The sequence below is a fragment of the Oncorhynchus keta genome, chromosome 30 (assembly GCF_023373465.1).
Source record: "Oncorhynchus keta strain PuntledgeMale-10-30-2019 chromosome 30, Oket_V2, whole genome shotgun sequence".
NCBI lineage: Eukaryota > Metazoa > Chordata > Actinopteri > Salmoniformes > Salmonidae > Oncorhynchus > Oncorhynchus keta.
The window spans coordinates 34,328,108-34,352,472 of record NC_068450.1 but is presented as its reverse complement, the minus strand read 5'-3'; the positions used below and the strand labels follow the sequence as shown (position 1 = coordinate 34,352,472).

Here is a 24,365-nt window from a genome sequence, read left to right as displayed (position 1 = left end):
CTAACCGAACTACAGTAATCGATAACAATGTAATACTGAAAATAATAACAAGCAGGCCCTTGTCTGGCAAGGGATGTTGTCTCGTATCAGGGCTTTGCAGGCTTAAAAAAAGACAACATGCGGACCTTAAGCGAGCTGTGAGGGGAACGGCACCTCAGTACCTCCAGGCTCTGATCAGGCCCTACACCCAAACAAGGGCACTGCGTTCATCCACCTCTGGCCTGCTTGCCTCCCTACCACTGAGGAAGTACAGTTCCCGCTCAGCCCAGTCAAAACTGTTCGCTGCTCTGGCTCCCCAATGGTGGAACACACTCCCTCACGACGCCAGGACAGCGGAGTCAATCACCACCTTCCGGAGACACCTGAAACCCCACCTCTTTAAGGAATACCTAGGATAGGATAAAGTAATCCTTCTCACCCCCCTTAAAAGATTTAGATGCACTATTGTAAAGTGGCTGTTCCACTGGATGTCATAAGGTGAATGCACCAATTTGTAAGTCGCTCTGGATAAGAGCGTCTGCTAAATGACTTAAATGTAATGCAAATGTTAAGGTAAATTATTTTTTAAATTCACTTAAACATTTTGTGTTAATTCAATATATCGTCTAGCCTCTACTCTGCTGTGACCTCAGCGCTAATAAGCAGGCCCTTGCCTGGCGGGGGATGTTGTCTCGTATCAGGGCTTTGCAGGTGTGCATGTTAAACAGTTCTGGATCCTCGAGATGCTGTGAACCTGATTCTCAGGTCGATCTAGAGAGAAGAGCCTCGCGTCTGGCAGTCCACAGTCAACACACACAAGGATTCTCTCCTGATCCAATTCCCCTCCCACCTAAACAAACATTGTTGACTTCTGTGGCCTGACAGCCAGTCTCTTGTGTGTAAGATGAGCTTCTCAGTTCTGCTTCTACTGATAGCGATGGTGTTTTGTTTCAGCTGGACCGTAGCTTCTCAGTTCTGCTTCTTCTGATAGCGATGGTGTTTTGTTTCAGCTGGACCGTAGCTTCTCAGTTCTGCTTCTTCTGATAGCGATGGGGTTTTGTTTCAGCTGGACCGTAGCTTCTCAGTTCTGCTTCTACTGATAGCGATGGTGGTTTGTTTCAGCTGGACCGTAGCTTCTCAGTTCTGCTTCTTCTGATAGCTATTGTGTTTTGTTTCAGCTGGTGCGTTCATTGGTTGTTTTGAAGTATCATAGTCTACACTGTGACTAACCATTGAGAGGCCCAGGATCCTTACTTATGATCCTAAACACCTATTGGGGAAGAGATGGGGGTAGTTTGTCAAGTGAGACCTGGCTGTACAGACTGGTGTGCTCCTTGGGAGGTTTTTTTTGGGTTGAGTTCTCTGAGAGGGTAAGAGTGCATAGAGGCCACAGTCCTTACAAGGTATGGGTGGCCGTTTTCAATCAGGAGAGCTGGGTATTGATTAGAGCTGTGCTCCGTTTTGCCGCCATCAGTCTTGCGCCCCGGACTGGCTGGCGGACAGAAATGCTTACTCGGGACTTTTCTCTTTTCTCCACGCTCCCCTCTCCACCCAATAATGAAAACTCAGCCGCTGGAGCTCATCTGCACCACACAGCAGGACAATAAATACATTTAGCATGGGGAGGCGGGATAAACTGTAGCAGGGTTTTGGACAGGCTGATGGAGCACAGAGCCTGGTCCTGCGTGACTGAACCTGAGGATATGGAGGGGCATACAGTAGGTTTACCTGTTGTAACCCCTGCACTACTCTTCTCACTGCACCTAATGGACAGGCTTTCAGGGGCTGAGGGCGATGGGGAGAGGTGATCTGGTGTTAAATAAGGGTGCCATGGGTGCACCGTTGCTTTGTGTGGCGGTGTTCCATCTCCCGTCTAAAAGCGAGGTTGAATTCTCAGTTTGTACTTCTAAATAATTCAATCCACTTGATTTATTTTAAATTCTCACAACGCTCCTCCTCTTCTGGCCTGCATATCGTTGCTTCGGTAGCAGCACTTAAAATGCGTTCTCGTCATCCATATATTTATAAAGAACAACCAGAGAATCCCTGTTGCGCTCCATCGCCGGCATTACCCAAAGAGCGTTTGCAGTGAGCTTTGAAGAGAATGTTGAAGTGTGGTTATGTTTTTGTCTGAGTCAGAGAGACGGAGGGTGAGCGGGGAGGGTAATCAAAGAACCAATGTTTTGCCATCCCAGTTTTTAACCATAGTCACTGACACGAGAGAACCGGCAACCTCTTCACATGGGTTTGAGTGTCGGTTGACACGCATTGTTGGAAATGCACGCTCGAGCACCCCCCCAGTTAAACAACAGTACGACGATTACCTTAGAACAAACACTTACGCCAGGGTTCCCGGCAGCACCCGGCAACTGGTAGAAAAATGACTCTTAACCCGGGTCACGAATGACTGGGAGCGAAGGAAGGAGCGGCCCCATTCACACCAATCATTGCCTGCAGCCTCATAGATGTTTGAATGGCACTTAGTCAGTATCTTCAATTATGAAAGAGGACATCAGAAGTGCTGCAGCTGAGATGCAGATTATTAGATTAAAATAAAAAAATAAAAAATTGAAGCTCCTCCCGCCATATCGGATGGCTCCCTGCGCCTGACGTGGCGACGGGATGAAAGTCAGTGTGTAGCACGCTAAATCCAGATTAGTTTAGTCACAGCCATACAGTACACGTATGCAAACGAGAAGGGATCTACGTACAGCAGCAGTACTACAGGCACCTGAACCAGTCGTTGTCTTGGTGCTGCTCGAACCACCCCCCGCCAGTCTGTGTCTAATGTTCTGAATGTTTGGTATACTTAATTTTCAAAAACAGACACAGGGCTGCCTGCAGGTTGAGACTTGAGGCATGTACATGTTTTTGAGATACACACCTTTCCATAGAGGGGGTCATATTAGTGTGTAGCTCAAACTGTTCGGATCCTACAGTCAGAAGTTGGCAGATCGGCGGTACCGACATCAGACGTGTCCCATGACACTTGTGGGGATCGTAGATCAAAACCACCAACATGTTTGTGAGACTCTAAAATAAAATAACAAGGCATTGCTTCTTATGCTGGGTATTGTTCACAAGTGGTTATATATAAGTGATAGGCTAATCTTGTCTTTACATACACGAAATAATCGAATTCCCCTTTATCGGGGCAGCGGGAACAATATACATCTATGCACTTAAATAGCAAATGGCAGGTTGTAATGCCAGGTTATACTCTTGTTGTAAAGATAAGCAATGTGCTTAATATTAGGAATGTTGAGAAAGAAATATAGTAGGCCTAACCTACAGAATGCTGATGTTATGCTCTTTTTAGTAGAGGCCATCACTCTGTTTTATCCCGCAATTGCATAGCCTATAGAAATGGGCTCTCATGAAGTGTTTGATTAGATTTTAGACGGCATTTGCATTGAGTGATTAGAGGAACAATAGAGTGCTGAGTACCAGGCAGTTAGCAGCTTTGGTAGGCTACTAATGACCACCAGCAGCAGCATCAGAGCTTGGAGAAGCTTAATTAGTGACTAAACGGTCACATGGAATTTGACTGCCTTCATGACCCGTGACCGCCGGTGTGGCGGTGATACGGTCCCCGCAACAGCCCTAGGTGAGTCACCTTTCCATAGGGTGGTCATATTAGTGTTGTCGGTCAAACCATTCGGATGCTACAGACATTTTTGTGAGAAGCCCGATTTTTGAGATTTCTCACGGTCTGACAAACACCGTTGTGGTCTCTGCCACCTTTCACCACAGATGCAGAAGGCCGCCATTTGGCGCATGAGGTGGATTGAGACGCAGCCCATGCAAAAAAATTAAAAACATCCATCTTAAACAGACAGATTTGTTTTTTTTGTTTATTATGCAAATTTGATTTCCATGGAGCCCTAGATATTGACTCAAGGATTGACTCAATGCATTCACTGTGCTAAAATGCAAAACCAAGACTTGGTGTATCGCAAGCCACAGTAAGCTTTCCCACTTTCACCTACAGTGTGTTTGTCTTTTGTAAGTGGCTATATGTTCCTTGTTCTACGTGCTGTGACACTCTTGGACATGTTTTTGAGGAACAAGTCCCATTGCAGACTGGATGACCACAGGCTTTGGTCAGCATTGTTAAAAAAACACTTATGCATTTCCTGTTTAAAAAAAAACAACATTTTAACACCTACCACAGTTTCTGCAAGTTGTAAACATTTTCACAACCCTCAGCGTGCAGTTTTATCATGACGTGCTCATCTTAGGCGATGCCCGAGGCATGAAGGCTTGAATTACGCAGCGTCTCATTTGTATTCATACCCTGTATGGACAGTGAATGATGAATGAATCAAGAAAAAGCATTTCTTTAGTATGGCCACCTGTTAGGGCCTTCACCTCTCAACGCGGACACCTGTTAGGGCCTTCACCTCTCAACGCGGACACCTGTTAGGGCCTTCACCTCTCAACGCGGACACCTGTTAGGGCCTTCACCTCTCAACGCGGACACCTGTTAGGGCCTTCACCTCTCAACGCGGACACCTGTTAGGGCCTTCACCTCTCAACGCGGACGTCTCTGGTCTTGGAAAAACATTCCCAAAATCGTCACTTAGCACTTCTGTCAATAGCTTGCTTTACTAGCCTACTGTATTGGATCCCAAAGTAACAAGCTGTCTCCCCCTCCCAAGTGTAATGCAGGCCAGTCCACAGTACACGAATGGTACGGAACACTGTCTGCTACTGGAACAATGTGCCTTTCCCATTCAACAGTAGCTCCTAAGGACTAACCAGTCCTCAATTCAAGTTGCTGTTGTCCTATTAATAAACTATGGTGCTACTCGGAACGGTCTGTGAATGGCAGTCAGGAGCGCTTTGAGAACTACAATGGGTCTTTGTGTGTGAACCAGTGATAGAGGTGCCACCATACTGTCATGATGGTACGATGTCTCTTAAAGTCACGACAGTCTGAACTGTTGGCTAATTTTAGATGTGAAGTTTGAAGTCGACTGCAGTCACTGGTGGGAACCATTGACTGCAGCTGGTAGGTTCTGTGACTAGGTGAATGTGAGATTGTAACTGAGTTAATAAGAGCGCAAGAGGCAAGCAGACAAGATGGAGGGAGAGAGGAGAGTGCCAGCACTGCAGTGACTAACTGCATTGGTGTTTTGTATGTGGTCTGTTATGCGCTCACTGTTAACTAGCAGATTAGCTTTATATAGCGGTTTTTGCTGTTGGTCATCCTGATTTTCTTGATGAATGTCTGTTGGCATCACATCTGGAGCATTGAAATCAATAAGCTACTTGTGTTCCCAAAATCTATTGTTGACGAACACAGTTCAGTCCGTTTGTGTGCTCTTGGCTGTTTTTGGTTGGTCCCTTGATGTGTGCTCATTGCATCATTTCCATTTGGTTCCTACTGGGGTTTCCCTGTGTGCTCCTGTGGCTGAGGCCAAGTAAGTATCGTGATAATATCGTATCTTGAGGTCCCTGACAATTCACAGCCCACCCCCCACACAAACAGGCCTACGTGTTTGTTGATATTGCCTGTTGTGTTATCAGTGGAGCTACTGTACTGGAGCTTACGGCTGTCCTCCAGTTCCCCTTTATGGGGAAGTTGGCCCTTTAATCTGCTTCATTTTCTCTTCTGCCTGGAGAACTATTTGAAACGGATTCTCTGATTTGAAATAATAACATGGCCCTGCGTTGCTACATTTGCCCTCAGAGTAGTCAAAATCAGGTGTCGTTGACTCGTTGGTGCACGTGCAGGGCGGTCAAAAGCGGGTGTCGCTGGGGCACGTGCGGGGCATGAAGAGGTACTGTAGTCTCCAGTATTCCCTCTCTCCATGCCCTGCACTTCACACCTCATGAAACCAGTAAGTAGGAGATTTCCTTATGAGGCTCATACAGCAACAAGCTTAGGACTTCATTTTACAAGGGAGGACCAGCTGTATTATGTCTCCTTTTGAATTTCTTCCAACAGACCCACAACTCGCATCCACACTGCTTTGCTCATTTGACTGCAAAATCAGATTCACCGTGTCCAGGCATGTGATATGCAAACACAAATTCAGAGACGCCCTCTGTTCCCACAGAATATGCTTTGACCGAGCTGACCTCGACAGCACCTGCAGTCACAGGCATTTATTTTGTTAGCGTACATCATGATATCAGGGCCCACTCTGCCCCGAGCTCCACAAGCCACTTGTCGTGTTCACTCACTCACAGATACCAAGTGACAACAGCCAGTATCCCCTTTGAGATTATGTTCAGGTGCTCATTGCTTCTGCTTCCTCTATTCACCTGAGTTGAGCAACCCAGCACCCACCAACCAGCCTTGTTTGTCAATTTCACTTGGAGATTCAGGCCTCGAAAGCAGCAAGCCCCTTTTTGTCTCTGGCCAGTTGATGTATAATTTAAAGTATCTCCTCCAGTGCTAAATATTTTTTTGTGTATCCGCGTAACTGTGCCTGTATTGTTTATGTGTATCCGGGTAACTGTGCCTGTATTGTTTTTGTGTATCCGCGTAACGGTGCCTGTATTTTTTGTGTATCCGCGTAACGGTGCCTGTATTGTTTTTGTGTATCCGCGTAACGGTGCCTGTATTGTTTATGTGTATCCGCGTAACTGTGCCTGTATTGTTTTTGTGTATCCGCGTAACTGTGCCTGTATTGTTTTTGTGTATCCGCGTAACGGTGCCTGTATTGTTTTTGTGTATCCGGGTAACTGTGCCTGTATTGTTTATGTGTATCCGGTAACGTGCCTGTATTGTTTATGTGTATCCGCGTAACTGTGCCTGTATTGTTTTTGTGTATCCGCGTAACTGTGCCTGTATTGTTTATGTGTATCCGCGTAACTGTGCCTGTATTGTTTTTGTGTATCCGCGTAACGGTGCCTGTATTGTTTTTGTGTATCCGGGTAACTGTGCCTGTATTGTTTTTGTGTATCCGCGTAACTGTGCCTGTATTGTTTTTGTGTATCCGCGTAACTGTGCCTGTATTGTTTTTGTGTATCCGGGTAACTGTGCCTGTATTGTTTTTGTGTATCCGCGTAACTGTGCCTGTATTGTTTTTGTGTATCCGGGTAACTGTGCCTGTATTGTTTGTGTATCCGCGTAACTGTGCCTGTATTGTTTTTGTGTATCCGCGTAACTGTGCCTGTATTGTTTTTGTGTATCCGCGTAACTGTGCCTGTATTGTTTTTGTGTAACTGTGCCTGTATTGTTTTTGTGTATCTGCGTAACTGTGCCTGTATTGTTTTTGTGTGTGAGAGGGTAACTATGCCTGTATTGTTTTTGTGTGTGAGAGGGTAACTATGCCTGTATTGTTTTTGTGTGTGAGAGGGTAACTATGCCTGTATTGTTTTTGTGTGTGAGAGGGTAACTATGCCTGTATTGTTTTTGTGTGTGAGAGGGTAACTGTGCCTGTATTGTTTTTGTGTGTGAGGGTAACTGTGTGCCTGTGTGTTTTTGTGTGTGAGAGGGTAACTATGCCTGTATTGTTTTTGTGTATCCGGGTAACTGTGCCTGTATTGTTTATGTGTATCCGCGTAACTGTGTGTGAGAGGGTAACTATGCCTGTATTGTTTTTGTGTGTGAGAGGGTAACTATGCCTGTATTGTTTTTGTGTGTGAGAGGGTAACTATGCCTGTATTGTTTTTGTGTGTGAGAGGGTAACTATGCCTGTATTGTTTTTGTGTGTGAGAGGGTAACTATGCCTGTATTGTTTTTGTGTGTGAGAGGGTAACTGTGCCTGTATTGTTTTTGTGTGTGAGAGGGTAACTGTGCCTGTATTGTTTTTGTGTGTGAGGGTAACTGTGTGCCTGTGTGTTTTTGTGTGTGAGAGGGTAACTATGCCTGTATTGTTTTTGTGTGTGAGAGGGTAACTATGCCTGTGTGTTTTTGTGTATCCGCGTAACTGTGTGTGAGAGGGTAACTATGCCTGTATTGTTTTTGTGTGTGAGAGGGTAACTATGCCTGTATTGTTTTTGTGTGTGAGAGGGTAACTATGCCTGTATTGTTTTTGTGTGTGAGAGGGTAACTATGCCTGTATTGTTTTTGTGTGTGAGAGGGTAACTATGCCTGTATTGTTTTTGTGTGTGAGAGGGTAACTGTGCCTGTATTGTTTTTGTGTGTGAGAGGGTAACTGTGCCTGTATTGTTTTTGTGTGTGAGGGTAACTGTGTGCCTGTGTGTTTTTGTGTGTGAGAGGGTAACTATGCCTGTATTGTTTTTGTTTATCCGCGTAACTGTGTGTGAGGGTAACTATGCCTGTATTGTTTTTGTGTGTGAGAGGGTAACTATGCCTGTATTGTTTTTGTGTGTGAGAGGGTAACTGTGCCTGTATTGTTTTTGTGTATCCGGGTAACTGTGCCTGTATTGTTTTTGTGTGTGATCCGGGTAACTATGCCTGTATTGTTTTTGTGTATCCGAGGGTAACTATGCCTGTATTGTTTTTGTGTGTGAGAGGGTAACTGTGCCTGTGTGTTTTGTGTGTGAGGGTAACTATGCCTGTGTTTTTGTGTGTGAGAGGGTAACTATGCCTGTATTGTTTTTGTGTGTGAGAGGGTAACTATGCCTGTATTGTTTTTGTGTGTGAGAGGGTAACTGTGTGCCTGTGTGTTTTTGTGTGTGAGAGGGTAACTGTGTGCCTGTGTTTTTGTGTGTGAGAGGGTAACTATGCCTGTATTGTTTTTGTGTATCCAGGTAACTATGCCTGTATTGTTTTTGTGTGTGAGAGGGTAACTATGCCTGTATTGTTTTTGTGTGTGAGAGGGTAACTATGCCTGTATTGTTTTTGTGTGTGAGAGGGTAACTATGCCTGTGTGTTTTTGTGTGTGAGAGGGTAACTATGCCTGTATTGTTTTTGTGTGTGAGAGGGTAACTATGCCTGTATTGTTTTTGTGTGTGAGAGGGTAACTATGCCTGTATTGTTTTTGTGTGTGAGAGGGTAACTGTGCCTGTATTGTTTTTGTGTGTGAGAGGGTAACTGTGCCTGTATTGTTGTTGTGTGTGAGAGGGTAACTGTGTGCCTGTGTGTTTTTGTGTGTGAGGGTAACTATGCCTGTATTGTTTTTGTGTATCCAGGTAACTGTGCCTGTATTGTTTTTGTGTGTGAGAGGGTAACTATGCCTGTATTGTTTTTGTGTGTGAGAGGGTAACTATGCCTGTATTGTTTTTGTGTGTGAGAGGGTAACTGTGTGCCTGTGTGTTTTTGTGTGTGAGAGGGTAACTATGCCTGTATTGTTTTTGTGTGTGAGAGGGTAACTGTGCCTGTATTGTTGTTGTGTGTGAGAGGGTAACTGTGCCTGTATTGTTGTTGTGTGTGAGAGGGTAACTGTGTGCCTGTGTGTTTTTGTGTGTGAGGGTAACTGTGTGTGTTTTTGTGTGTGAGAGGGTAACTGTGTGCCTGTATTGTTTTTGTGTGTGAGGGTAACTGTGTGCCTGTATTGTTTTTGTGTATCCGGGTAACTGTGTGCCTGTGTTGTTTTTGTGTATCCGGGTAACTGTGTGCCTGTGTATCCGGGTAACTGTGCCTGTATTGTTTTTGTGTGTGTTGTCAGTTTGGCTCAAAGAGGGCTTGCCTGCCCCTTCACCTGGACACCCATGTTGCTGTTAGCTTTGTGGATTGCAGTATGGCTGTGATATGCACCATGCCACTGTCTGCTGGTTCTCCAGGAGTAGCTCATCCCTGTGTGTTTTGCATTGTGCTGGTGGCCGGCTGCCAAGCAGAGATGGGTTTTCAGGAAGGGAGGGGGGAGGGTGTTGCTGCATATGATGGAGATGGAGGTGTCTTTAGAGAATGTACTGTATTGTACACCTATATTGTAATCGGCATTATAAAGGTGAACAAAATTCCAACCAGACATGATGGAAGCTATTCTAATTTAATTTTGTCATGGTTGCACCATCCTGTTGGCAAACAGGATGGTGGTTTATCTTGCCAGTTCATGTTTTGAGAGAAACCAGAACTCGGTACTCGTCAGTTCCTAGATGTTTTGCCCGTCCTAGGTCTCGGAAAAGAGACAGGACACGGTGTCGTCAGACTGTGATGTCTTCGTCCGGGGTTTGGCAATGGCAGAATGCAGCATTCTGTTGCCTCCACCTTGAATGCCATGCGATTTTCCTCTCCGTACCAGCCTCTTCCTGTTTAACAATGTGTGCCTAATTTCCTTTAAAGCATAATCTAATAATGTAAAGTTGGGAGCTCTAGTCAATCCTCTAATGCACTGTTTATTTCCCAGCAGTTGGGTCTCGGCTCAATTGAGTGTTCCATGTTTGTTTTATTGATCCGCATCTCTCTGTTGTAGCTAATGCATTTTCATCGAGCAGGAATCCACTGTCAAACTTCGACGTCTTGGCACTTTCTCTATAATTTTGCTTTTGCATTCTTCCATTATTGGCTTTGAGCTGCCTAGTTTGTCCTTTAACTAAGAGGCAAAGATAATTCCATCAATTTGACTTTTCCCTTACATTCGCCTTTCCTTATATAGCTTGGCCTCGACTGCACTGTTTTTGGAGATGATTATTGCGATCACGTAACGGTGCAAAAATGAATTTGGCCCTATGGTCTGACCCTCATTATTTTACACTGACATTCCCTCCTAAATCGATGACCATTCAACACAGCTCTTCTTATCTATTGGTCCCCAGGGAGTTTTCATTGGACCTCTTCCTCTTTTTAATATGCAGTTTAATTTAAGGCATGATTTGTATCCTCTGAATTGTCTTATGTTTCTGTTGAAAACGGTCCCAAATGTCCACTTCCATGAAATCTAGTTTGTGGCTGGTTGTTCAATAACTTCTTCATTTGTTTAAAATCCCCAGTCAGTGTTTGCTTACTGTGGCTCTAACCTTCAGGCAGCATTGCAATGTCGTCGCTCTCGCGGTTAATGACTCCCATAGAGAGAGACTGTCTCAGATGAAAAGTAGGGTAGCAATGGGTAATAACTAACCCACAGTGGTCTGAATGGGGAAATGGGTCTACAGTCGAAGCCAAAGCCACTGAGAATATTTGTATTCTCTGCTTCAAGGCTCATTTTTGTAAATTGTTCCTTTATTTGCAGTGTGAAATTTGCATTGTCCAGGGAGGGTAGTTGTGTGTGTGTGTGTGTGTGTGTGATCACTTAGTTTCTGTGCTGCCTGCTTTTACCCAACGTTCTGTCATTAGGGATGCATTATGTGTTGCTTTCTCAATCTCTAATGGTCTTATTACGACGGAAGCAGGCATTTTTGAAGTGTACTTCACTGAGTACCTGGGGAGAAAATGATCCGAGTGGAGGGTCCCTCGGAGGGAGAACGGTTGAGAATAAGATGCTCTTCTTTTGGCGGTCCCACTCCGTAGTGTGAGCTACATAAGGTTACGAGACCTATTTTCTGTTTTGAAATAGAAAAACCTGTATGTGTTCTTGTCCTTGGAACTGGTTGTGCTTCCTCTCCCTCACTCTCTCCCCTCATCGCCCTGGCACGCCGCCCTCACCCTCTCCCCTCATCTCCCTGCCACGCCGGTCCATCCGGTCTGTCCTGTTGGAGGAGCGCTATGCTGTGCCTGGTGGGCAGTGCATTACAGGTTTGACAGCTACACTGAGGTGTGAACAACGCTTCCTCTCTCTCATGCCTGACGGAGCATTATGCAATCACTTGGCTCTTCCCAGACTGGGAGACAACAGGACTGTCTGCATCTCAATTTCTGCACAGGGAGACATTTGCCTTTTGAAATCTCACTCCGCCTTTAACGAGAACCATGTTGTTCCTCATGCATAGCTAATGAGCCGCCCTTGATTCAAGTCTGTGCTTTGATCTAAGCTGTCCCCAGTACAGTCGGTGGACACCTCAGTGTCTAGCTTGCTTTTGTTCACACTTCACAGGCACTGTGGCGTTTGGTCCATGATCAGATCAGTTGTCTGTCGGTGGCGTCTCTGACCGACGGCTGTCAACGCCACACATGGCCCCAGTGCATTAGGTCTACAGATCATTTAGCTGGAGAACCTTAATAATTCACTTCCTCCGTAATGGCTGTGGAGCTTGTGCTTTTAACCAGGCAGAAGCACCTCATATAGGCTCTGTGGCTTGGTTGGCTGGTGTTGATTGAAGGTGCATAAGAGAGAGTAGTTCTGAAATCATGGGTGTCCTTTCCACTTAAGGGATGGGGGGGTATTAGTGTGTCTTCACTCCCTGTCTCATCTGTTCTCTTGAGGAGATGGCGGTGCCCAAGACCTGGAGAGAGAGGGAGAAAATGGCCTTGATACATTTGATACTCCCACAGGATACAGGAAAGATATTGAATCAGTGTTCTTCCTGAACCTAGAGATGGGCCTCAGCTGTGGGGGAGAAAGTCATCCTTTCACTCAAGCTCTTATCCTGTGTGTCACCCAGATTGCCATTTTAAGGAAGATGAAAGAATTGTGCTTTGAGTACAGGTGACCTTGTGCTGGGGGAAACCGGGAGTCTGGTTCTGCCTGCTGACCCTGTCTACCAAGGTCTCCCATCCTTGCTCGGTCTTCTCTCTGGTCATGTGAGAGTTCATAGGGCCTTGGTCAGCAGAGCACAGTGCATTGAAGTGACTTGGCCTTGCCTGCGCTGCCTCCTCAGTCTACATCTGAACAAGCGATAACTGAGCCCATAAATCTGGTGTTAGCAGCCTCTTCTCCCCAGAGGCAGCGCTTTATAACTGACTAATCATCGACTGTCCACCTTGGAGGGAAGAAATGAAACTCATTACTGAACTGGTCCACCCTCCATTTTGGTCCGTTGACCCATGTAATACTTTCCTTTGTCCCCCGTGGAACCTTAGCTTGCGTTCAACAGCTTTTTTTGGTGCGCCGTTGCTTTTGAAGTTTGCAAAGAGCTTTTTGTAATTATTTTCTGCACCTCCAACTGGATGGTATTATATTATGGTTCATGGCCTTGATTTGAATTTATATTATGGACCTGAAATACTTAGGACTTCGAAGTTAAAGAAAGGAAAATGGTTTTCCACGACCCGATTTGCGCTGTCGTAGAGGTGAGAGCAGTATCGTTGTTTCACTGATTTTGCACTGTGGTAGAGGTGAATGGTATCGTTGATTTGTTTCGCTCCCCATGCGTTAATGTGGACTACATCTTCATTTACTGACCGTGGGCATTATGCACAAGCCATCTTTGCAGTGGACTTGAATAACATTTCCCCCCTAGCTGACTAAACTCTGCGTCTAGTATGGGCGGACTGGAGCGCCATCGCATAGGTATTTAAAAAAAAAAAATACAGATTTTAGCAACCAAAGGGTAGCCCAAAGTAATTCAGAACAATGTCTTAATTTTATGTGACGTCGGAGCTCCAGTCCTCCCACACTAGTCGCCGCTCAACTCCATCGTAAATCGTGGAGTTGAATCGTATAATTTCCCCCAGGGTTTAGTCTGCTGGTTCACGGCATTAGGCTACTGTTTACATTTCTAGTCTCCTGAGGTGTTCCGGTGTTGTCTAAATGTCAGTTAAAGCCATATATTTACACCTTGTATACATGGCTCTGAATTTCTTCTAATTCCGTCTGTTCATCTCTCTCTACAGTTTGGTAGGGACGAGAGGAAGGTAGACAGCAGGACCATCTACGTAGGCCACCGGCCCTGTCCCGCCACCGAAGCTTTAATCCCCCCCAAGTTCTGTGACAACAGGATTGTCTCTTCCAAGGTAAGATATACTGCCATGTTTTACACCGTCGACCTGTGGTCTGCACAACACCGTAAAACGAGGGGATGTTTCGTACCATGCCTGTATATTTTCATGCTCCTCCCCAATGGAAGGCCACGTTTGCTTGTGGGACCCATCCTCTGCTCGCTCGACCACTCTGCGCTCTCAGCTCAGTGTTCGCTTACGCAGTGATGTTTCATCTTGGTGGACGACCCTCTCTCCTTCCACCTCTTGAATTCTAATTGTCCTCTTCTCTAGCACGTTCTCTTTTTCCCCTCCCACTGCCTCCCCGCACGCTCGTCTTCCTCCCACTGCCTCCCCGCATGCTCGTCTTCCTCCCACTGCCTCCCCGCATGCTCGTCTTCCTCCCACTGCCTCCCCGCATGCTCGTCTTCCTCCCACTGCCTCCCCGCATGCTCGTCTTCCTCCCACTGCCTCCCCGCATGCTCGTCTTCCTCCCACTGCCTCCCCGCATGCTCGTCTTCCTCCCACTGCCTCCCCGCATGCTCGTCTTCCTCCCACTGCCTCCCCGCACGCTCGTCTTCCTCCCACTGCCTCCCCGCACGCGCGTCTTCCTCCCACTGCCTCCCCGCACGCGCGTCTTCCTCCCACTGCCTCCCCGCACGCGCGTCTTCCTCCCACTGCCTCCCCGCACGCGCGTCTTCCTCCCACTGCCTCCCCGCACGCGCGTCTTCCTCCCACTGCCTCCCCGCACGCGCGTCTTCCTCCCACTGCCTCCCCGCACGCGCGTCTTCCTCCCACTGCCTCCCCGCACGCGCGTCTTCCTCCCACTGCCTCCCCGCACGCGCGTCTTCCTCCCACTGCCTCCCCGCACGCGCGTCTTCCTCCCACTGCCTCCCCGCACGCGCGTCTTCCTCCCCGCACGCTCGTCTTCCTCCCCAATGGAAGGCCAGTATTTGTCTGTCAGGAGAGCTCCGTCTGTGGTGGTAAAATACACTGCTACTATTGATGTACCAGCAGGCAGGGGTGGCGATTCAAGCTGCCCCTCTGGTTCTCTGAGCCCCCCTAAATCTCTCCCCCCTGTCAGGGCTAAGGGTGTGGGTCTGAGGAGGAGGGCTGGCTGGGGGTTTAGATTCATGTATATGAGGAAGGAAGGGAGAGGAAGGGGATTTTTATAGTGGTGCAGAGGGTCCCACTGGGAATGGGCCAATCAATGTCTCTCGTCCTCCAGTGTGACCGTGTAAACAGTCGTTAATTACCCTGGCTGTGGTGTTTACACTTCTACCATGCACCTGCTTCCCATTATCCTGTTCCTTACAACTCCCTCGCAGTTCCTTCTCTCCCTGAACTATCTTCCCTCACTCTCTCCTCCCTCATTCCCCTTCCTCATTCTCTCCTCACTCTCTCCTGCCCTCCCCCCTCACGCTCCTCCTCTTATTACTACTCTCTTCTCTCTGGCAAAATGAAATGGTCCCTTTCTGCTATCGTTTGCATTTCAGCACTCTCTCTCTGTCTCCATGCAAATACGTTCCTCTACACTCCCCTCTCAACAGTGGTGTGTGTCTCTGTGTTTTCCGCCACCTGTATTAGCCTGTTGTGTGGTTTAAGTTGCCACCGGGGTGTTGTTGGGCTGTCTCGGGGGGATAGTGGCAACATCAGTGTCTCGTTCAGCTACTGTGTGGAGTATCCGCAGTCATGCCCACTTAAAAGAAAGAGCGAAAAAAGTAGGATCTGCCTCCAACTTAAGGTAATCGGCTCTCCTTTCAGGGCTGGGCAAATTTAAGGAGAGATGTCGCTAATCCGAATCATTGGAATATTTGCAGGCCCCCCAGGGACTGAGAGGGAAGACTGGCTCCCTGGGTCTCAGGTGGTTCAGAGGGCAGCACCAACTCACTGGGAAAACACACGCACAGAGGATGGAAATGATTTAATATGTCCTACTAGTCCTCTACTGTAAAGACGTTGAAAAACAGGGATGTCAGAGAACTGTAAAATAGTGGTTTACAGAGACCCAGGATCCAGTGGGTAGGCTTAGATTGTTTTTCTCATTCTCATGGGATTTCATTGGTGCCTTCTCTCTTTGTCTTTCCAGTACACGGTGTGGAACTTTCTGCCAAAGAATCTGTTTGAGCAGTTCAGAAGAATTGCCAATTTCTACTTCTTCATCATCTTTTTGGTGCAGGTGAGTTGTGTTTATGCGTCTGACTCGTTTGTATGTTGAATATGCGTTAATGTTAAAATAGCTTGTTTGGGTTTTGTAAAGAGAAACAGAGGACCCATACGTGTTCCTGGGAGTCTAATCTTTCAGTGATGGGGTCATAGTATGAAGCTTAGACCGTTCAAAAGATGGTGCAATATTTGTAGGAAGAAAACAGAAACCACTTAGTTTATTGCAACCACATCTAGCGGCTAGCAGAGGTTACTGGCAACCCTGGTTCTGTGAACCAACTCTTTTTTTTTTTTTTTTCAGTATCTGTCCCCTAGTTTGGGAAACGCTGCTATAGCTTGTTCTCCATCTTTTGTAATAGTGAGCCAACATGTTTTCAGCACTTTTATTTCCCTGACTGATTTTAAAATGACTTCTCATTCTCTTTCGTCTCTCTGCAGCAGGCATATAGTAAGTAATATGTTTGGAACGTCTCAAATCTCAATCAAATCACAGTATTGAATCGCAATACATATAGAATTGTGAGCATCATCATGCATAGCATATCGGCACCGAAGTATGGTGCTATTTCGTATTGTGAGGTCCCTGGCAATTCCAAGCCCTAGTATGTTAGCCAAACCCAGCCCTGATATGTATTTAATATTTTTATATCAAAAAGTATTTCACACACAGTTGAAGTCGGAAGTTTACATACACCCTAGCCAAGTACATTTAAACTCAGTTTTTCAGTTCTTGACATTTAATCCCAGTAAAAACTCCCTCTTAGGTCAGTTAGGAACACCACTTTATTTTAAGAATGTGAAATGTCAGAATAATAGTAGTGATTTATTTCTTTCATCACATTCCCAGTTGGTCAGAAGGTCACATACACTCAATTAGTATTTGGTAGCATTGCCTTTAAATTGTTTAACTTGGGTCAAATGTTTCAGGTAGCCTTCCACAAGCTTCCCACAATAAGTTGGGTGAATGTTGGCCCATTCCTCCTGACAGAGCTGGTGTAACTGAGTCAGGTTTGAAGGCCTCCTTGCTCACCCACAGTTTTTCAGTTCTGCCCACACATTTTCTATAGGATTGAGTTCAGGGCTTCGTAATGGCCACTCCAGTACTTTAACTTTGTTGTCTTTAGGCCATTTTGCCACAACTTTAAGTATGCTTGGGGTCATTGTCCATTTGGAAGACCCATTTGCGACCAAGCTTTACATTTACATTTACATTTAAGTCATTTAGCAGACGCTCTTATCCAGAGCGACTTACAAATTGGTGCATTCACCTTATGACATCCAGTGGAACAGCCACTTTACAATAGTGCATCTAAATATTTTAAGGGGGTGAGAAGGATTACTTTATCCTATCCTAGGTATTCCTTAAAGAGGTGGGGTTTCAGGTGTCTCCGGAAGGTGGTGATTGACTCCGCTGTCCTGGCGTCGTGAGGGAGTGTGTTCCACCATTGGGGAGCCAGAGCAGCGAACAGTTTTGACTGGGCTGAGCGGGAACTGTACTTCCTCAGTGGTAGGGAGGCGAGCAGGCCAGAGGTGGATGAACGCAGTACCCTTGTTTGGGTGTAGGGCCTGATCAGAGCCTGGAGGTACTGAGGTGCCGTTCCCCTCACAGCTCCGTAGGCAAGCACCATGGTCTTGTAGCGGATGCGAGCACACACACACACACAGTGTATTCAGACGCCTTGACTTTTTCCACATTTTGTTACAGCCTTATTTTAAAATGTGTGTGTGTTACAGCCTTATTTTAAAACGTGTGTGTGTAATTTTTTGGGGTATAGGTATGCATTTGTCACTGAATGTGTGTTTGTAGAACGTGTGAAACAGTCAATTTGACTTCCTGTGGTCAGGCCTGTGTGTATTTGCATGTCATCCTCTGTATGCGTTTTGCGAGTTTAACCTATTTATGGCAGTTGTGAAACTGGGTGTGTGTGGGTAAGCCTCTCCTCCACTGCTCAGTGGAAAGTGTGAGTGGGCTGAGAGAGAGGGCTGAGCCAGAGTCAAAGCACATGTTTATTCGTCGGGTCAGTGCTCACAACTGAACCACACCATTCCCACCCTGTGTGGGGCATCAAACGGATGCATCCGGTTTTCAGGGGAAATGGAAAGAGTCTGAGCAACTTCCGATTTTGTCAGAAGTGAACCTTTACAGAAAGAAAAACGCACCTCAGAAGTTTTTCACCTCTGCTGTGTTAGGTCCCTTTCTCTACCTCTCTTCCACATCTCTTCTATAAGGCCAAAAGATCTGCCCAGCGACGATTAAAAAAAAATCTACAATTTCTCTGTCTCCCTCGTCGCTCTCCCTCTAACCCAAGGAGATGGAAACTAACCACCTCTCTCTGTAACAACTGTAACCTAAACTAAAGGTCTAAACAGCCTGTCCCCAGTGTAATCTGGCCCAGTGTATTGAGCGTCAGGGAGATTCTTCTGGGAGATGAAGAGCTGGATGCATAACATTCTGAGAGGATAAGATCATGGAGTGGCTGGCTGGTATAAATAGAGTAGCCTACCAGTAGTCATCATGCTCGTGTCAGAGAACTAGTCTAGAAACCTCATGGTAGGGCTGGGCGATCTCGATTTTATTTCAATGTTATGTTTTTGCACTTTCAAATGCCTGTATCCAAGAATCAAGGATTTTTTTCCCCCCACTTTTGAGTTTGTCTGCTTGTTCTCATGTTTTTTTGAAATATCTTCTTCAGTGCCTTGCTTACCTTCCCATTTAAACTAGAGATCAGTATATAATGACAAAGTGCTAATTTCTCCCCCCTAACATTGGGAGTCCTTGTACCAAAGGCGGGAAAGCAAGCGACAAGCTTAGGTCCAAAATAAGTCCATAGAAAGGCTTTGTCATAAGAGTGAAACCTCTCGCTTCGCCGCCTCCTCTGTTTACACACACACACACACACACACACACACACACACACACACACACACCAAGCCCTGCCACGTACACAACAACGATGATAGATCACTTCTTCCTCTCTGACAAGTGCTTTCAACTCGCTATTTGCATTTGAGGTTTTGTCCAACAGAATTGGTCACAGGGACACCGAAACACATTGACAGGATTTTTACTAGAATTGAGAACTTTCTAACAATGTTTCTCAACTTCTCAAGTTATGGCTCCTGAGTGGCAGAGCACTTTAAGGCACTGTTTCACAGTGCTTGAGGTGTCCCTTCAGCCCCGGGTTCTCTCACAACCGGCCGTGGCCGTTGAGCGAGACAATTAGCCCAACGTCGTCCGGTTTAGGGAAGGGTTTGGCTGGTCGGGATGTCCTTGTCCCATCACGCTCTGGCGACTCCTTGTGGCGGGCCGGTTGTACGCGGTGTCCTCTGACACATTGGTGCGGTTGGCTTCCGGGTTAAGCGATCAGTGTGCCAAGAAGCAGTGCGGCTTGGCAGGGTTGTGTTTCGGAGGACGTATGGCTCTCGACCTTTGTCTCTCCCGAGTCCGTACGGGAGTTGCAGTGATGGGACAAGACTAACTACCAATTGGATATCACGAAAAAGGGGTAAAAGTACCAACAAAAATGGTACCATCAATGAACATTATTTCTTGTAAATTAAAGGGGAACTTCACCACTAGACTCTATTTGTGTGTTTTTCTGGTTTTCTGGTTTTTCTGGTCTTAATTTTGAGTGATGAGGTGTTTCAGACATTATAGACTATAGCTGTAGTTTTTTTAAAAATTCTGTGCCGGGAGACTTCAACCAATGACGTCATTGGTTGATTAAGCCTGTTGTGATTTAAAAATTAACGGAGATGTTTGTAGCTATTATTGTGGCTTTTGTGTTTCGCCGATCACACGAGTAAATATGTTTCTGTTAGTTCAATAGAGCCGTTGGACTTGTCTCAACGATGTTCCTATCTTCCGGGACGTTGCAGGATCTCTAGGCTGACTCATTTTCCCTGGCTTTGTAAGACTACAGCCAGACAGGAGCCATCATTTCTTTCTTCGTCTCACCCTTGAAGGCAGTCTTTTCAAAACAGTGGCGGTACTAGATTACAGGTTCACTGGAGCTATGTTAACCGTGCACTGCTGTGTAAATTCACCTCGGTCTTCAGAGCAATTAAACGCTGTCTTGAATACAAGCCATGTCTATTTATTTGCTATATTGACAGACTAACCTACTGTTTTATTGAAACATGTTTACTTGCCAACCAATTAGTTTAAATGATACACAAACTCCCTGCATCATTTGTTTTAGCACTAAGATTGATGCGAGTTTATCCAAATACATTTAATGAATATCACAATGAATTGATCAATAAGTTGAAATCAACACTTTATAGGTTTCTGATAAAGCTGGAATCATTTAGCCACTTGTCAGTACTAGTGAAAAAAAAAGTTATATAAAACACTTATATACATATGTACGACAGCTAGCAATATCTGGAACACAATGCAGTTGTGAGCATACTTGGCATTCAATATTATACTACAACATCAGTCTGGTGAACTTCTTGTGTTGGGGAATGGCAGCTGGTTTAGCAGGCTTTGGTGATGTTGGGTTTGGGGAACTGTGGCTCTGGCTCCTTGTAGAACACTGTCTGGCCCTTTCTGAACTCCACAGCCAGCTGGACAAGCCTCTTGTCCACTTTCTTCACCACCCACTGCTTCAACCTCTTGGAGAAGATTTCATGGAATGACATGTTGACTGGTCATGAAGATGTGTAACCATACAATGAATTAAAAAGGGTACTGTGGAATGGTGTTTTGTTACACTCTGAGTCAATGGGGCTTTTAGCAAATGGTGTAAAAGTTTGAGCAGCACTTGTGGACAGTCCACAGTCTTGTGGACAGTTGTGTTATTGGTGGTTTTTGTTTTCTCAACCGGGTAGTCTGTTTTCATTACTACTTTTGGCTGTCCTGGCTTGTTTAAAGTCTGATGGGTTTACAGGCTCTGTACTACTGAAGCTTATGTCAAGGTCAGCAGCAGCAGCATGGTTAGTCTGTAGGACACGTAGTCAGTGCTTCAGCCAACATTTTACACTTTGCCCCCATCAATACACACTCAAACAACAACTTTGTCCACCCACCGCCCTCATGGCAATGGATCACGCATACGGACCTTCACACAGAATACTTTTTCCCAACAGACACCAGTCGGTCACTGCATTAACAATCAACTTGCATCCTAATAACTACAGTAGGTGTAGCCTACTTATAAACACACCAACCATGACGACAAGACAGTGAAAAGGGATAACTAGTCAGTTACACAACCGAAATGTGTCTTATGCATTTAACCCAACCTTTCTGAATAAGAGAGGTGCAGGTTGCTGCCTTAATTGATGCCCAGGGAGGAGGAGTTGTTGAGGGTTAACTGCTTTGCTCAAGGGCAGATTGACAGATTTTTCCACCGTGCCGGCTCCGGGAATCGAACCAACAACTTTCGGCCCAAAGCTCTTAACCGGTAGGCTACCTGCCGCGGACCGCGTGCATGCCTAGCTCCAGTATATTTATTTGCTCGTCATGGAAAGATTTAATAGATTTGATGTGACTTACGATAGTTCCTGGTGCTGAGCTTGATGTTCGTGCCTCTGCAGTTATTGATTAGACTAAATAGAACAGTCACGTTGGCATCTGCGGTAGCTAGCTAGCCTAACGGTTAGCTAAACGTAACCTAATGAAAACATTAGCTTGAGAAGTTACAAATCACATTGTCAGACAGCAGCTGCCTAATTATAATGAACAATAATATAACACAACCGGCAACAATGTCAAATATTTAAGTTAAGGCTGTCCCCGACTAAAATAAATCTTGTTTGACCGAAAGTGGTCTGTTCTGTCGACCAATTGATTAATAGAAATTTGAAACGTGAATTTTTCAATATACGCACCCATGTATTTTAATAAAATCAACTATATGCATGGTTGATGCTGTTTGATTTAAATAAGACCATTGACTCGAGGGAGCCAAAGATCAAGACAACCAGAAGAGGAGAACCTGCCCCGACCATCCTCCTGCTGGCTTTACCAGATTCTGCTATTACTCTCCTGAAGTTGTCGGCAATTGGCTACACGAGGAGTCTGCAACCTTTTCATGTGGAATGCCAATTTATCTGACTATTTCGTGCCAGTTATGGTTTTCATATGGACATTTTGTGTAACAGTTTCATTTAATTTATGTAAAAGTAGCTTACATAAAGCCAACAAATAAAACATTGCAGCCTGCAGGTAGAACATACCCTGAAAAATAAATATCCTATAAATCACATTGGTTACGCATGGCTTGTCTGCAAATTAACTTCAAACATATAAAATATTCTGGGCCCCTCAGTTTCCCGGTGCCAGTGAGTGAGCCAGACACACTGTAGGCTATTTGTCCAAGGGTTAAGAGCTCATCAGCCAGACTTATTTTATGTTTCCACTGGATCAGGGCATGACATTTTTCCCATTCACACGGAGTGGTTATCAAAAGGGAGAGAGCTGGAAAGATTTTAAAAATACATTGAACTACTGTCCTCAATGGATGTAAAAATATACTTTGTTTGAGGGGAAGAACATATTACTTTGAGAAGCTCCAGAACATTATGGTGGTGCGTTATATGCCCACATTTGCACACAGGCCAGGTAGCCTATAGGCCTACATCGATCTGTAATCCGGTGTGCATCCTTACTCCACAATGACTGTAGCGCTCCAAACAAAAGACAATGACCTAAATTGACAGCTCATAAATGGAATGAAATAAACTAACTTATTTATCACAAGTGTAGCATAGGTTGTGCGCACTGCAAACTACGTGTCTACTTTGACAATGGAAATGCCTGGAATAATATATTGAATGCATTTACAGAAATGACCATAACCAAACATTGTAGATTAGGAATTAAAGGTAAATGTAGGGTACTGCTGGTGATGTATGTAATGGAGAATTGATATATGCAAAGAATTCACACAATGCATGTGCACAAATTGGTCGGAGAGCACATTCTGGAGAGAGACGTGCATTTTGGCCACCCTCCCCTTCTTGGACTGTGCCATCCACGTGACCTCCACAATGGATTACTCTAATCGTCTGCGATGGATTAGTTCACTGAGATGGCCGCAAATCAGACAGGTGTCTCTCGTGTGCCATAAAGTAATAAATATATATTTGCTGTTGCTCAACCTAAAGAAAATTTTGGGCGACCAACCGTTTATGGCCCAAACAATCAACCAGTCGACTAATTGGGGTCCGCCTCAGTTACAGTTCAAATGCGAATCGGTCCAACTGAAATAAATGAATTAGCCCCTAATCTATGGATTTCACATGACTGGGAATACAGATATGAATCTGTTGGTCACAGATGCCTTTTAAAAATGGGCCTCACAATAGCCCCCAGGATCTAGTCACGATATTTCCGTGCATTCAAATTGCATTGATAAAATGCTCGTTGTCCGTAGCTTGTTCCTGCCCATCCCATAACCCAACCACCACCATGGGGCACTCTGTTCACAACGTTGACTTCCGCAAACCGCCCGTCCACACACCGCCATTCACGTGTTCTGCATTTGAGGCGAATTGGACGTACTGCCAAATTCTCTAAAATAATGCTTGGGGGCTTATGGTAGAGAAAAGAATATTAAATTGTTAACAGCTCTGGGGGACTTTACAGTCAGCATGCCAATTGCACCCTCCCTCAACTTACGACATCTGTGGTATTGTGTTGTGACAAAACAGCACATTTTAGAACGGCCATTTACTGTCCCCAGCACAAGGGGCACCTGTGTCCCTGTTGTTTAATCAGCTTCTTGATATGCTACACCTGTCAGGTGGATTGATTTATCTTGGCAAAGGAGAAATGCTCACTAACCATCCACATTGATGGGACAGTAGTGGAGAGGGTAGTAAGTTTTAAGTTCCTCGGCGTAATAATAATAATAATATATGCCATTTAGCTGACGCTTTTATCCAAAGCGACTTACAGTCATGTGTGCATACATTCTACGTATGGGTGGTCCCATCCATACATCCATTGAGGACAGTAGTTCAATGTATTTTTAAAATCTTTCCAGCTCTCTCCCTTTTGATAACCACTCCGTGTGAATGGGAAAAATGTCATGCCCTGATCCAGTGGAAACATAAAATAAGTCTGGCTGATGATGCTACACACCTGTCTATTTTAAGGTCCCACAGAAAGAAAAAAATAAACAAACCACGAGGTTGAAGGAATTGTTCGTAGAGCTCCGAGACAGGATTGTGTTCAGGCACAGAGCTGGGAAACGGTGGCAAAAAAAGCTGCACCATTTGAAGGTCCCCAAGAACACAGTGGCCTCCATTCTTAAATGGAAGAAGTTTACAACCACCAAGTCTCTGGCTGGGCGGCTAACTCTTGGAAAACTGATCGGGGAGAAGGGCCTTGGTCAGGGAGGGGACCAAGAACCCGATGGTCACTCTGACATGGATCCAGAGTTTCTGTTTGGAGATGGTTGTCCTTCTGGAAGATTCTCCCATCTCTGCAGCACTCCACCAATCAGGCCTTTATGGTAGTGGCCAGACGGATGCCACTCCTCAGTACAAGGCACATGAAAGCCTGCTTGGAGTTTGTCAAAAGGAACCTAAAGACACTCAGACCATGGGAAACCAGATTATCTGGTCTGATGAAACCAAGATTAAACTCTTTGGCCTGAATGCCAAAGTT

At 45.5% G+C, this 24,365-nt stretch overlaps 1 protein-coding gene and 1 long non-coding RNA gene across 21 annotated transcripts in view; one reads left to right on the top strand and one right to left on the bottom strand.

The window, feature by feature from the left end:
* Positions 1 to 24,365, bottom strand: part of LOC127913994 (uncharacterized) — a 423,857-nt gene that overhangs the window by 5,685 nt on the left and 393,807 nt on the right. The window lies entirely within an intron of this gene.
* LOC118363427 (phospholipid-transporting ATPase IG-like) overlaps positions 1 to 24,365 on the top strand; it is a 76,220-nt gene that overhangs the window by 3,155 nt on the left and 48,700 nt on the right. For all 20 annotated transcript variants that reach the window (XR_008087545.1, XR_008087544.1, XR_008087543.1 and 17 more), the window contains exons 2-3: positions 13,493 to 13,612; positions 15,666 to 15,755. Coding sequence is in view for 5 of the 20 variants with exons in the window: in XM_035744286.2 (XP_035600179.1) it covers positions 13,493 to 13,612; positions 15,666 to 15,755 (210 nt within the window). In the remaining 15 variants the exon portion in view is untranslated. The remainder of the gene's footprint in view (positions 1 to 13,492; positions 13,613 to 15,665; positions 15,756 to 24,365) is intronic.